Source organism: Lepidochelys olivacea (genome assembly GCF_965140295.1).
Source record: "Lepidochelys olivacea isolate rLepOli2 genome assembly, chromosome: 11".
Lineage (NCBI taxonomy): Eukaryota > Metazoa > Chordata > Testudines > Cheloniidae > Lepidochelys > Lepidochelys olivacea.
Window position 1 is genome coordinate 15,787,217 of NC_140421.1, and position 15,468 is coordinate 15,802,684.

The following is a 15,468-nucleotide window of genomic DNA, read 5'->3' on the forward strand; positions in this document are numbered from 1 at the left end:
AGAGATGATCAGGAATGAGTTTTGAAGGTTAAGCTATATAAACTGTTGGAGAGTAAATGGACAGATTCTGATTTTACTGCCCTTTCCAAAATAGCAGGAATAGTCTAAAAAAAAGTCATGTTTTAAAAGGAGGATGAATCTAGTAGTAGTTTTTCTGGCCTTAAAATATTTCCATAGTGGTTAGAAATGGATGGGGTATTTAGACTGCAAGCTCTTTGGACCATTCATGTGTACAGTAACTAGCACAAGTGGGTAATAGTTCCTGACTGACTTTGGCCTTTAGGTGCTCCTTAAATACAAATAACTACTAATAATGCATTAATTACCTACAGGCTTCTGTTTACATAACAATACCTGGCTGGGCCAATAGAGCAAGTGAAAGGAACCAAACATTGTACACCGCAAAATAATTCTGAAGATGTTCATAAGATTAAAAACTAAATCTGAATCCCATTAGTGTGATCAAAGATAGCTGCCGACAAAAACCAGTTTGTTTTTTTTCGATTTGGGGGATTCAGATACAGATTCAGAGACTGGATCTGTAACGCAAAATCAAAATTGAACTGGTGGATAATAATTTCATTTCTAAAATCTTCTCCCAAGGTCTGATGCTCTCCCTATATCTGAATGTTAGACTGTTGCAAAGAAAAGTCAATGGAAATGTATGTATTTATGGCTTAATAAGAAAAAATATTGAATGTATTAAAAATGAAAATCAAAATGCACGCCTGCTGTCTCCTAGATAAAAAGCAGGCACGTGTTCAGAGTGCATGGCCATATGCAGATCGCATTGCAGCCCGATGTCATGTGAATGCATAGTGGGGCCCCCGGTCACGACTGCATACACTGAGTGCACTTGTTTGTACATCCAGATGCGGGCCTTATGTGTCCATTTATTATGTGGAAGCCTGGCCCCATTGAAATCAATGGTAAAATTCCCACTGACTTCAGTGCGGCCAGGATTTCACCCATTGTGTTCGAGTAGGAAAATTCGGTTCATGGTAGCGCATCAGAGGAAAATGATGAAGGACATAATCTGGGTAAATTTACAATAACAAATTGCAACTGTTTAATAAGTTGAAGTGCTGATCCTGTAGTACAAGCAGAGTTGGTGGGTCTGTGTTTGATTTCTTGCTTGTTGCTGCTGAACAAACGGATTTTCTCAAATTTGTCTTGACGTCTTTCCTAGTACATAGAGTGTTCCCATATCGTCCACTGCAGACATACTCAGACTTTGCGGTCACACTGGGACCCAGACAAGATGTCAATGCACATTAAAAGTGTATTAAACTAATTGAAAATAGATAAAAATTGCTAGTAAAACAAAGTAAATACTAAACATTAACAAATACTTTTAAGTGCTCCATAAAACCATCTTTCAGACAACTTAACTATTTGCATCAGAAAAAACTCTAGCAGTCAAAGAAGAAAATATTCCAGAAGAAAATATTGATTAAAAAGCTTCAGATGAATTTCAATATACCTTAAAAACAATTTTAATTCTTCATAAAATATGCAAAACTTTGCATTTTAAATAGTGTAAATTACTTTCCAAAAATTATGTTGATTATGTTAATTTTAATCTCGCAAGAAATGAAATCCTAATCACATAGAAAAGCATTAATAAATAATATCCAGAGAAAAAATTACATAGTATTTATGTGTGTTGCACAGCATTTGTCAAGAGCCTTCAGATACCTTCTGGAACATATCTAATATTAAATGAACATAATGTTTGATTTCAATCGTTGATGTTAATATTCTGATGACCTATGTTGACTGCTTTGTTTATTTCGTAATGTCAATTTCTAGTGCTGTAATTAACCTTGACAAATAAATGGATGCATTTTGGTATCTCCATCTGAATAAAATAACAAAATTTCATTTGTCAGGAGCTTCCTTGGCCATGGATGAAATACTTCATTTCTTCGTAACACTGTTGAATGTAAATCCTTCTTGATGAGCAGCTGTGGAATACCAAATAAAAACTGACAGGCTGTTCCAGTTACCTGCTACTGCCACAGAAATTAGAATGGAATCTGAGCAAAGATTTCTTTTTTAGGGTAAAATATTACTCAATGGCATTATGTTGTTAATAAAATTTCTTTATCTGAAACTATAATTTAATATTTATGTATCTAATTTACATCTGACAAAGTAGCATATTCTAAAATTAGAGTGTAACCAGCAGACTATTAACTACTATAAACAATACCAAAACACAACCCAAACATTTCTTATGGAAATGATACATTTGGCATTGGGGAAGTATTTCAACTGCAGACATTGTTAAAACACAGCTGTTAATTATGGCTTGAAAAATTATTCAAGCATACAAAGATTTTCTGCTTAGGAAGTCATGTGTATATACATAAAGACCAAGAGAGCACTCCCAAAAATGCCCTTACTGGTTACTAATAGGTACAATAACAGTAATAAATGTCTGAAATTAAAACAAATAAAAATAAAATAAGTTTCTACACTTATGTTATATGACCCACTGGACAATATTTTCCCTTTAAACAGAAACTATAGAAAATATCACATCCTTTATTAACTCAATGCTTTCTTATGCTTAATAGGCAGGAAAGGAATTGCACTTATTGTAATGTTACAGTAAAGTATTAGATTGCAACTCACCTTTTAAAATATAAGTGGCCTTAATATTTATGATTGGTAGAGCATAATGCAAAAATGGATAAAGATGTGCATTTAAATTAAAAACAGAGCAACTACTTACAGAACAGACAGTGAGGCTTAACATAATAAACATGCACTAACTCTACACTTATGCAAAACTAAGTTTGTCCAGGAAACTGTAACCAACCGTTGTCCATCCACAAAGGTATAGGTTTTGTCCCTCGGTAATATGTTTGGATTTGTATTCAAATTCCAGTTTATTAGCTCAGTGTCTCTAAATGTGCTGTTCCACTGTTATATCCTTTAGCTGCCCTTGAGCTTCTGCAGAATCTGCAATCTTACAGTCACTTTTATTTAAGGTTTTATTGAGCCTCAAAGTAAGTCTCCCTTCAGTACTGTACAAACAGGCTTCCTTATTCATCCTCTTCAGGTTCCTGTGGTAAAATTGGGGCTTCCTCCTTTAAACAAGCACTAAAAAACCCAAGGATTGTGCTGTAAAGGTGATATTTGCTTTTCTCAGATGCAATGTTATGACCTTCATCTGGGTAGATCTAGCAGAGGAAAAGGAGAAAGTAAACAGTCTTAAAAAAAATCAGTTCAGATATTTAGGGCTCTAATTTTTTCAGTCTGACTTTCAAAGCTTTTCAGTTGACAACAGAATGACTATGTTAAATAGTTTTATGGTATCAATGAAAGTGATAAACTTCAAAGCAAAATTCATTTGATTGGGATTCAAAACCAGCACTAAATGACTGCATCGTGATCTTTAGCCATAAAAGCCTATGCTCAGATATTGTGTTCAGAAAAGCATTTCTGGCTGGGATTTTCAGTGCAGCCAAAGGAAGTATTCAACGGAAGACCTTTTCATAGGTGTTACTATTTCTCTACCTCATCCAAAGCCTCACACCTTCCCTCATGGTGAACATAAATAACCACTGTAGTCTCCTCAGCCCCCAGATAATGGGCGCTTTTCCTGTGCAAGGATAGAGAAGAATCAGAGGGGTAGCCATATTTGCCGCTTCTAAAGATCCAGACTAAGAGTCCTGTGGCACCTTATAGGCTAACGGATGTATTGGAGCATAAGCTTTCGTGGGTGAATACCCACTTCGTCAGATGCATGTGATCTGAAGAAGTAGGTATTCACCCACGAAAGCTTATGTTCCAATATGTCTGTTAGTCTATAAGGTGCTACAGGACTCTTTGCCGCAAGGACAGAGAAGAGACTTCAGGATTTGAGAGGGAAATCCAGGCCAGAGAGCTCAGCTTGAGTAACCACAGGTGAGTTGCTACAGAGATGCAGAGTGACCCGTAGGACAGGAATTCCTGCCCCACCCCACCCCACCCCCACTTCCTCAGAGCACAGTGGCCACTGCTCCATCCCAATGCTTGGAGTACTATATCCAGGGTCTTTATCTGTGGGTGGAAGGGAGAAATATAATCATGTATTACTTGTTTCCATTAGAAGCTACAATGTACTAGGTCCTGTATAAAAACAGAGCACAATCTATGTCCCCAAAATATCCTGCCAACTCCCTTTCCCGCGCCGTTTCTGCAGAGGTGTCTGCACATGGACACCTTTACTCTTAGGGCAGCAGAGCTGACTAGTGCCTTTGAATAGGGCCCTCTGCAGCCATGGAGGAGGGGATCAGATCCTTGGCGAAGAAAGTGAATGCTCTAGATCAGAAGTTCTGAAACACTTCCATTATATGAATCACATCTTAACAGACAGTGTTTCCTGGATACCTCCCATCCCTTCCATTTGTAGTCTCGCACACCACCCCCCCATCAGTGACGGTCGTGGAAAGTGGTACCAGGGGAAAGTGGTACCAGGGCTCCCAAATGGGAAGGGACCTGGTCTGTGGGAATGCAAATAGCCCAGGAGACAGTCTCCACGACCGTCACTGATGGGGGTGGTGGTGTGCGAGACTACAAGTTATCCAAAGAGCCCCTACATAGATAAGTATAGGTAAGAAAAAGCAAAATGAGATTAAACACTGAACAATGCACCTGTGAGAGACACCTGAGCATTACATACCTGCATAGTGTAATTCACTCCAGCTTTTATTAGATGTTTAATTAGTTCTGCTGAGTGTTGGAAATGGACTTTAGCTACAAGACAATAACATCTACATATTAGTGAACAACATTATTATCGTACTTATTTATTAATTGTATTTATTTATTTTCCTTTTAGATAAAGAAACTTTTTGGTTGAAGTTATGTGGCAAACTGCTACCAGATTTGCAGTTGATTAAGGTCTATCTACACTGCAATCAGAAGCATAATTGCAGCACATTTAGACACTCCCAAGCTTGATTTGATCTACCCCGCTGGAATTAAAACAGCAGCAGCATGGGCTGGCTGATCGAGTACATACTCAGGGTCCTGTCCCAGGTAGGCTTGTACAGCCCATACTATTGCCTGTATTGTCATGGATTCACTGCTATTGTTATTTGAGCTAGTTAGATCAAAACTAGCTCAAGTATGTCTACACATGCTGCAGTCATACCAATGATTGCAATGTAGACATACGCTTTCTGACTGCACCTGAGATACATACCGTAGTAAATAACAATAGTGCTGCAGTGATGGACAGCACTGTAATACAGTATACTTTCTGGGTACTACGTAGGAATTCTTATTTTTCATCCATTGCTTAGCAAGGACCGAAATAGTTTGAAGGTGAGTAGCACTGGAGTATTCAAATGCAATTAATGTTTGTCCGTGTATTAAATGACAGTATGTCTGATTTTCTATTGTTTGCACAGGATTGTAAGAGACTGCGTTCATTTAGGAAATAAGCCTTTTGTAATGTTATTTTAATAATCTAAACTTCATGGTGGTACAAACATGCAGCTCTGGGTCCATGCTTGTGTTTGCTTCATTCAGAGTAAACATGAAACTAGGATTCAGTAAGTACTGATGGACTAGCTAGACTGTATTACTAGGCACCGTCCTGAAGAAGAGGGTGCACAAACTACTCAAACCCAGGAGTCGTCCCTGGAAAGCACTGTGCTGCTCAGACACCTCTTACAGACATAATTCCCTCCCTAATTCCCCTTTGGTCTGGAAGACAGAGGGGTAGTACTTTGCTGTTGGCCTATACCAGCAGCAAATTCCAAGTCTCCCATGCCAGTTCTGCCAGGTCGATCAGCACATTGACTCTGTCCATTTCCATTCCTCCCCACCTACCTGTTCTGAGAGGAGCAGAGCAAACATGTATGTGATCTAGGTAGGCTGTGCAAGGCATAAAATGCAATTTAGTACCCTAGATGGGCTTGGAATCCAAGTCACTATTTACCCCTTTATCATGAACAGCAAAATATACTAAAAGAAAACTGCTTGTCAACTAGCACAGGCCAAATTCTTTGCTGCCTGACACCCCTGGATTTCCAGCTGCGCCTGGTTCTGGTTTCACTCATATACATGTTATATTGGTGTTAACTCCATTGACTATGCTCAAGAGCAAATTACCATCTAGCCCTAAATAGCTTAAGGATTCCCCATTGTTACAGTTTAATTAATTAGCCAAAGCGTTAATTTACTGAAAGGTACTGTTTATCACTGATTACGCTGACATTTATTATGCTTTCCATCACAAAACCAGGATTAATTTAAAAGACTTAAAAATGTATGTCACCTTATTAATAATTGATACAGTGCCTTTCACTAGCAACATCCTGCTTCACCAGATTTAAACAAATTAGAACATACAGCAGCTAAGAGTTACAAATAGGTAGCAAAGGAAAATGTCACCCATTTAGATTTACAATTGGCAACTGAAACTGACAATCAGGTCTCTTTGGATGGACAATTCTACTAGAAGGGAGACGAAGATGAACGGTATCAAAATGTGTATTCTTACTACATACATAATCTTTCTTTGAGCAGCTGTGTATTACAGGCTGTACCTACAAATGTAATTGCATTTATAAATACTTACTATCGGCTGTCCCATGAACTATTAGCAAATTCTCTTCTTTTAAACCATGAATATTGTGCAGTACACTGGATGCCTATTAAAAATGAACACACACAATGTAATTGCAGTATATTTTAAAAGCCAAACCATTACTTTTAATTACTTGTTAAAATAACTTACCTGATATGTATTTTCCTCTTTAGATGGAATGCCAAGGTATCTTTCTGAAAAAGCTGAAGCTACAAAGGAAAACAGGAAATTCAGAGTTAATCAAGATAAATTCCATTTTTAAAAATCTTTATTTCTGGTTAAAAGCCAGCAGAAGCTTGTTAAGCCATAAAGATGGCAAGTATCTTCATCTTGAAAAGAGATTAATAGACTTTAAGGCCAAGAGGGAGCACTATAATCATCTAGTCTGACCACTGCATAACGCAGGCCACAGAACTCTACCCAACAGTTCCTGCACTAAGCCCAATATATTGTGATTGAACCAAAGCATGGTGAAAGCCTGGCCTGGTTGAAGTCAATTAGAGCTTTGCCACTGACTTAAATGGGGCCAAGATTTCACCTCATATCTGTTAGAAAGACATCCAATATTCATTTAGGTTGGGATTTTTAAAGGGGCCTAAGAGCTTTAGGTACCCAACTTCCACTGATTTATGGAGAATGCGACACCTAATCCCTTACTTTCTTTTGAAAAATCTTAAAGACCTCTAAGTGATGGAGAATCTAGCACATCCTGTGCTTAATTGCTCCAGTCATTAATTATCTTCATTTTAAAATTGGAACCATATGTCCAATTTGCCTAGTTTTAATACAGTTCCACTACACTACCTGAACTTAGTTAACCTGAGTTACAGATCTGCTGTACAGATATTTTAAGGAAATCATTTAATAAAATGGCAGGATGGGAAACACTCACCATACAACTTCATGTCTGTGATTGGTGCAATAACGGCTCCACATTTAAAAAGTCTTTCATTGGATTTCAGGATCATTGATGCAATGTATCCACCATATCCCTATTAAACCAGATAACATGATTTGCAGTTTGTTTGTTCTTGTTCATTGTTCCTTAATATAGATGAAGTTAAAGAGTATCATGCTACCTTTGTCATGTCATTCCACAGTATTTACACCTGCAACTATTGCTTTAGCGTGAATTAAAAACCTACGAATGAAGTGTGAGAAAAGGTGTGGCAGTTCTGTCTTGCTATGAAGCCTGAGGCTTTAAAAATATGTTATAATTTATGATTTTTTTAATAATAATAATAAGAAGAGGTATATTTTAATTTAAGATACCATAGTCTCATTGTGCAGACTAGCCCTCAGCCTGCAGAAGAACTGGCGAGTGATACAAATAGAAAAACTGAAGGTAAGTGCGTCAGAGACAGTGCTTAGAGAGGAGAATTTTTGTTTACATTAATGTATTTTGTGAAGATTTTTTACTTATTTCTAGGTAAACACTGAGGCTATAGATTGAGGCTAAGGAAGAAGGGAGAGCTGTCACCTGTCCTCTCTCTAAACTTCAGTCTTCACAGATGGATTCCCATTGCCTTCCATGGGGATTTCTGCTTGACACATTGTCGCATGCCCCTTAGAGAGGGTCAGATTCTCTGGTACACTTTGCCCCACAGAAACTAGCTCAAGTGCTGCCTTAAAAGGAGCAGAGATCACAGTGTGTGCGCTGGAGACTCTCAGCTGATATATCCTGCCATAAGCATTCCGCCGACCTTGCCAAAAGGAGATGTGGCTAGAAGAAAGGTGGCCAGTAAGTTCAATGCTCTGCATTTCTGTGGCTAGGGTAGCATGTGTTCGAGCAGCCCTCAGGCTGCTGCACTGCAGTACAGGGGGAATGGCCTGCACAGAGCATCTGCAAGATCAGAGGAGTGCCAAGATGAGGTTTAAGACACCTCTTCACATCTCACCACCCTGAAAGGCACTTCGTGCGGAATGTCTGAAATCCATCTTCTATTGGTGGGATAAGGTGGTATGCAGAAGAGAAGTGTGAACAGGAGTCCTCTTATTTGAGACTATCCACCAGGGTTTTGTTTCCGATGAATATGACAATCTACATGAAATGCTTGTAGATTAACTCCAGAATCTTAAAAGATGGAGTTCAATGTCCTGCAGTCCAGGTTTAATGCTTTTACTATATTCATTGTGTTTCTCTTAGAAGGGCTGTTATCTTTTCTCTCTTGATTATTGCTAGAAAATTGCCCTGCTGAAGGTGGATTTTTTTTTTGCATGATAATTCTCTGTAAAAATTAATCCAGCAGAAGGGCACTGAACAATGAAAAAGTAATGGAGAAAGGGTTCATTTACGTCTTATTGAGATGATTTTCTATATCCTTTTCTTCATTTCTAAAATGGTTAATAAAAAAAGTTAATCTTTCTGGAATTCTCGGAGCATTTTAAAAACTTTGCTAAATCTTAGTTAAGGAAAAAGAGATAAATCAAAAAGTGTGTTCTTGGGCTCAGAACTTTGTCAATGCTAACTGGGTACAGAGAAGAAAATAGAGAATAATACTGGGATTTTTGAAAAAGCCTAAGAGAATTAGGTGCCCAATTCTCATAGAAATCCTAGCCTAAATTGCGAAAGACAACACAAAATTGCCCACACATAGAAAAAGATTTTGGCGAAGAGAGAATGTTGATGTGGGTGCCAGTAACTTGTATAATTCAAAGAGCTGAAGGGAACAATAACTTCTTTCTGCCTCCAGGTTCTCTTTTTCTTGGCCATTTGTTTAATATTCTGCTTGTACTTTTTGCAGTAGTTTCACAGCACAAATTTAATTCTAGATAGGTATTGCCAACTTATTCAAAATTTATACCTTGTCTCCATTAACAACCCAGTTTAGTTCTGTTGGGAATATTTTTCTTTGGGGTTGTGCCTTTGCTTCCAGCCAGGATTCCCCGGGCAGACATATAACATGTATAGTTTCCTTCAATGGTTATACAATATTTAGTTGGTATTTTATGATTTAAGAATCTGGACTTCCTGTTCTTAGTTAAATTTCTGTGGCTTCACCTCTACTACCAAATTTTCCACAAGTTGGTTAGCTACACAGTCATACTTTCAAGCTTATTTTCAATTTCCATGATGGAAAGTTGTAAACTATATATCATCTCAATTTGATATGTAACAATTAAGAGAGACTCTTCTGATGTACTTTGTCGGTAAGGTGTGTAACTTTCCTGCAAGTGAGCAAGATAGTTTTGGTGGGCTGCCTGATAGACAGAGGTGTTTGTTTTTTACACTTTGCCCTCTTGATATTTCAACTGTTTTTGTTATTACTGCTAGTAGTTTATATTGTGGAATTTGTCAAGACTTTGTTCTGAGTAGCTCAAAAGCATGTTATAACATTCAAGGATGATGGAGAGCTCCAGGAGAGCAATATGTGTGCGTCCAACTGGGTTGAGATCAGCATAGGTAATCCACACAATCCTCTTACTCTTTCAGCAAAGGGCATCTTCTGTTCACTTCCTTAGTCAGATCATCAAAAATGTATTGCATATAAAAGAAAAAGAAATTTTCTTAGTCAACAATGTTTCATATGGTTGAAGGCAAACTTTTTTTTCTCCTGCTGGTAATAGCCACCTTAATTGATTAGTCTCATTACAGTTGGTATGGCAACGTCCATTTTTTCATGTTCTCTGTGTATATATATCTTATATGTATTTTCCACCGCATGCATCTGATGAAGTGGGTTTTAGCCCACGCAAGCTTATGCCCACATAAACTTGTTACTCTCTAAGGTGCCACAAGTACTCCTCAAAGAGAGATGTGCACCCCTAGTGGATGAAGTCAGTCATGCTTACATTTCATTAGTTGGAAATAGAGCTGGTCAACACTCAGAATGTCCCTTCTGTTGGAAATTGTGAAATGTCGATAACATTGTTTTTTTTTTCCATTACAGAACAAAAGCTAGACAATTTCCTCTGAAAGGAAATAAAAAAAATCATTTAGGAAAAAAAATCAAACCATTTCAGTTCATGTTTTTCCTGAAACAAAATGGAGAGGCTGACTGCCCGGACTCTCACAGAATCATGAGGCTGGTCCTGCCTACAAAATGTGCTGTGAAACATTTCAGGTTGATGAATCTGCATATTTTTACTAAACATCTTGTTGGAAAATCCCCAACCTGCTTTACTTGAAAATGTTTTCTTTTTTTGTGGCTAGCCTCCAAACAAAGTATAAACTCAGATGCTATTGAACTTTTGACAGAAATAGTTTCTTTCATCTTAAGTGGTACACTAGGAGGTCATGTGTTTGGAGAGGAAGGTCTTGTTGCATGTGGAACAATAATAATAGTCAGCACTTTATTTTCACTAGGCTGCACAGCCATTAACTAATTCCCACAATGCTAGCTCCGAGGAAGTATTATCATCCCCATCTGACAGACAGCCAAAGTGAGACTCAGAGGTTAAATGGCTTGCCTACAGCCACAGCAAGACAGTAGCAGAATGGGGATTAGAATTTAGGGGTTTCATAGTGAATACATACTGCTTCAATAACTGATGACCATGGTGCCTATATATATTAGAAGCTGTGGTTTGATTGTTTGTTTGTTTTCACTGTGGAATTTTAAAGTATTAAAGACACAAAATATTGACATTTTCAAGGTAACATTTTAAAACTAAATATCACAAAGGAACAAATGTCAGTTTCCAAAAGATACAGCTTGTCTTGTGTTAAACGTCTAAAAGCTCGTTTCAAGTGAGATAATTAAGATTCTCTTTAACTTTTTGCTAAAGGTTAAACCTTTACCTGGGTCTGTATGATGCCAGAGACAACAGCATATAACATTGCTAAACAGCTGACAAAACAGCAAAAGGGAGACTTCTAAGAGATGGCACAAAAAAGGACGCTAGTCAACACTCTAGGATCTTATCTCAAATAACTCAAAAAGCTAAAAATGTCTGCATATAAATTGTGTATTAAAGGGACACTGTCAACTTAAATATGGATTAGAATTTAAATTGTACAAGAAATGAGCTTTTACAGAAACTAAGACCAAAAGAAACGTTTCCACATATTTATTTTAAAAACTTCCAATGGAAAAAAAGTTTTTTCCCCTCAACAATTAACATTTTCCCTTGCAGTATATGAGCAGCATATTTTGCAACAGTAGGAACTGAAAGTGAAAGTTACTATAAAGAAAAGTGAAACTGACTTGTTAGCTGCTAATTGTTCAATATGAGAAAAAAATTGAATCAACATTCAATAATGACAAGTAAATGTGATTTTCATTGTTAGTAACAAAAATGGTTATTTGCAAAATACGTAAATCAATCTGTTTGCAACAAATGATTTTAAAATTGACAGTGTCCTCCTGCTATTTTTGTAAGTTACCTTTCCAAATATGCTCAGTCGGTTAGGATCGATGAATGGTTGTTTCAGTAATGACCTATAAGAAAAAGAGAAATGTTACATTCTGGAGAGTCATATGTGTGGAGTGGGTTATTTGTAGAAGAAAGAATTGTGATAAACTAAGTGAGAAACAGATTTTTAAGAGTTCAAATAAGAACTATTTTATTTTAGTGAAGTCTTGCAGTTTGCTTTCAGATCCCTACGCTACAGTACTTGTGTTTTGGCAATGATCAAAATTATGAATCCTCCCACAGAGGTAATTCATCAACTGTGCTTTCAGAAGGATAATACAGTATAGAGAAGAGAGACTACAAATTTCAGGAAAACTTCTGTCTGCTTCTTAATAGCATCAAGAGAGAAAGAACTCTCAGGGCCACCTGGCATACCCTCCTGCCCAGTGGTGCACCCACAGAAACCAGATAAAAGACAGAGTAATGACTCTGAACTCATGAATGCAGAACTCTGATTTAGAAGAACTCTTAAAATTAAGATATGGAGCCAATTAGACTGCTTATTAGAGCTCCATGTCCCAAAGGAGGCCTCATTCACCCAGTTGGGAATGTGACTATGGTCCCTTCCCCACTCTGCAGATCTGCCAGTGTGTGGTAGCAAGGGAAGGGGGTTAGGGAGGCGGGAAGAAGCATGCTGCTACTTTCAAGAGCCTGTGAGGCACTTTGTGAAGCTTTCTGTCTGCATATGGAGGACAGAGTCCTTCCACTCAACATCTTTGCAACTCCACTCCTATTTCAGAGATGCAAAGCCATTTGACCTGTAGGCAGTTAATGTTTTCATTGTCTTCAGGGATTACAGATGACTTTCAGAAATGTAAAACATGTCATTCTAAAATTGTTCAACCAATACATGAACATACCTCGTACATGAATGTAGGTAATAATCCGTCCATTTCTAAAATACCATGCAATCAACGAGAGGAGTGGTCCCTTAATAAAAAGTGTTATCATATTTTTACATGTAAATATATAGTAGGGGCCTGATTCTCTTCTTACTTAAATTGGTATAAATCTGCAGTAACTCTGTTGCAGGCAATGGAGTTACCCATGCTAAGACTGATGATCAAGTGAGAGGATAATAAACCCTTTGGCCAAATTCTGCTTGCATTTACATTATTGTAATTCTGGTGATTTAGTGTAGTCACTCCAGATCTACAGTGATTTAAGTGAGAACAGAATCTGACCCTATATGTCTAAGACGTTATATTTCACTTGTAATGAAGCACTGTATATCATGCCATGAGTCATTTTTCTAAGGACGCTAGAAAAATATGTAAACTAGATTAGATTTCATATTTAGATTAGGCCCGGAAGGACAACTTTATCAAAGAGGAACATCAATCCAAAACATTTTTCCCTTTGATTTTTTATTCATTGAATCACACTTTGCAATGAAAAGCCTAATGTTTCGAAACGTGCTACTGCACTAAAGATAAGCATTTACCATATTTCATTCTGCAAACGGAGACCAGTAATAGCTGGAAATTTTCAGTTAAATGTGTCTATTCATCAAAGTAAAAATGGATTAAAATAGAAGAAAAGTTTGCACATACGTACTCTACAGCTGCTATTTGGTCCTTCACTTCCACTGAACCTAAGCAACGATGGACTTCCTGTAGAATTTTAAGGCCTTGAAATCCACTCCCTCTGCCATCAAATCGAGCTACGATGACATTATCAGAGTTGACAAGCACCGAATCCCAGTCAACGTGAAACTTATCTGTAACCAACTGGCTGCCTGGATCTTCATCACTGTAAATACCAACACACCAGACACAAACACAGACTATTGACAATGTGATACACTTTGCAGTACTTCAATATTTTATTTAACCTAGACAGCAGAGTTCAGTCAGTTTGTGCAACCCAGTTGAATTACTGTCAGCTTAATCTATACCATCACATTAACCGGTGTTCTTATCCCTCATGGCAGCAGTAAGCAAAATAATTTGTTGAACTGCATAAAGCAAACCCACTATGACGATAATGCCATGCAGTAGGTGGGATACTTGGATAATTTTTGCAGAAACAAGGTAGGAAAATGAACCACGTGCTTTACATAGAGTGATCCCGAAATTAACATTATGCCTTCTGGTTATTTGAATTCTGGAAATTCCATTTTAGAATTTGTTAAGATGCTATAGGGTGACAAAAGGGAAAAATCATTATTGCAGCCTGATAACTGAACAAGAAATAAAATACTCCTTAGAATGATGTTTTCCTAGAAAACAAAAATACCTGCATTATCACATCCTGGAATGGATTTTTGTGAAGTAGACTGCAGAGGAGAATTAAGTACATTTTGGGGGAAATTATTTTTCACTGTCAATGGTTCTAGCAACAAAAGGATGCAGGCATGAATGGTAAGTTGTTTTTGTTGTTGTTGTTGTTATTGTTTAGTCATAAAATAAAGATTTTACAGCAGAAAAGAGAGAAAGGAATAGGAGAAAAGAGGTTTCTATGGGGACAATAAGCATTTTTCATTGAAGGTAAGTTTACTTTTTTCATTCCAATGAAAACAAAATGTCAGTTTTAAAAAGGAGCCTTGTCAATTTTTTTTCCCAAAGATAAACACAGAATAAGAAAGCAGGCTACCATGAAGTTGTAAAAAAAATGCAAAATGCCTCTGTGCAGACTGCATCTGCCAGTTGAATGCAAATTAAAATGTAAAAGTGTCTGTGCAGGCTGTATGGAAATTAGATTGGAGAGTGTCTATGGGAATATTCTCGTGTATAAGAAGGATGGAGGCAGAAATTATTATTTTGCTGAAGAAGTCTAAGCTTGGAAGAGTTGTAGAAATAGGGAAAAAAAAACCAACACAGCCCTTTCAATCACTGTTGTGTCATAGGCTCTGCTGGCTGATTATTCAGTTTTATTTTTGCTGTGGGTAATAGAAAGTTCAGCTGCAAGGTACGCTTTCAGACAACTTGTTAATTAGCATGTATATGATACATAAATCTGTTTTCAAATTTACATAGGACCTACCATATTTATGTAACTATAATTTCAGGAACTAAGTTTGTGATAAATTATTTTTAAATGGCATATCAATAAATTACCTTTGGGTTTTCATTCTTGTGTGTCTTGAGTAAACAATTTAATTTAGAAGACAAAACGACAGCATGTTTTTTTAAAAGGAGTTAACATACAATACGGCTAACTATGAAACAATAAACATGAAACCCCGCTTAATGTCATATGAGCTGGGTGGGAAAATACCACTTGGCAGGATTTCAGTTTCTTCATTAATTGAAGTACAAAAGCAACAGGCACTCAGAAGCTCTTCCAATTTATATTTAACATTTAGAATGGGCTTTCCAAAAGCGTTCAGTGTTGGTCTAACTGCTCCCATGGAAGTTTTTCTATTGACTTCAATAGAATCAGATTTAGAGCAACGATGAGTTTTTAAGGAAAATATTACCCTAAATGTTCATAGTCAGATAATTTTCCATAAAAGCACTTGTCTAGCTAATTATGACTCTACATGCAGTTCTTCATTACTTTTGACTATTTCAGAATTG

At 37.2% G+C, this 15,468-nt stretch overlaps 1 protein-coding gene across 2 annotated transcripts in view; it reads right to left on the bottom strand.

Annotated features, from left to right (window-relative positions):
- Positions 1–1,554: 1,554 nt before the first annotated feature.
- The window catches only part of DPP10 (dipeptidyl peptidase like 10), an 876,126-nt gene continuing 862,212 nt past the window's right edge, over positions 1,555–15,468 (bottom strand). Inside the window, exons 20-26 of one of the 2 annotated variants that reach the window (XM_084642969.1) lie at positions 13,505–13,699; positions 11,919–11,973; positions 7,485–7,584; positions 6,743–6,801; positions 6,584–6,656; positions 4,676–4,749; positions 1,555–3,191 (exon numbers count right to left, since the gene is read on the bottom strand). In XM_084642969.1, coding sequence (XP_084499095.1) covers positions 3,054–3,191; positions 4,676–4,749; positions 6,584–6,656; positions 6,743–6,801; positions 7,485–7,584; positions 11,919–11,973; positions 13,505–13,699 — 694 coding nt within the window. In that variant the 3' untranslated portion in view covers positions 1,555–3,053. The remainder of the gene's footprint in view (positions 3,192–4,675; positions 4,750–6,583; positions 6,657–6,742; positions 6,802–7,484; positions 7,585–11,918; positions 11,974–13,504; positions 13,700–15,468) is intronic. The other variant, XM_084642968.1, reaches the window with a different exon arrangement.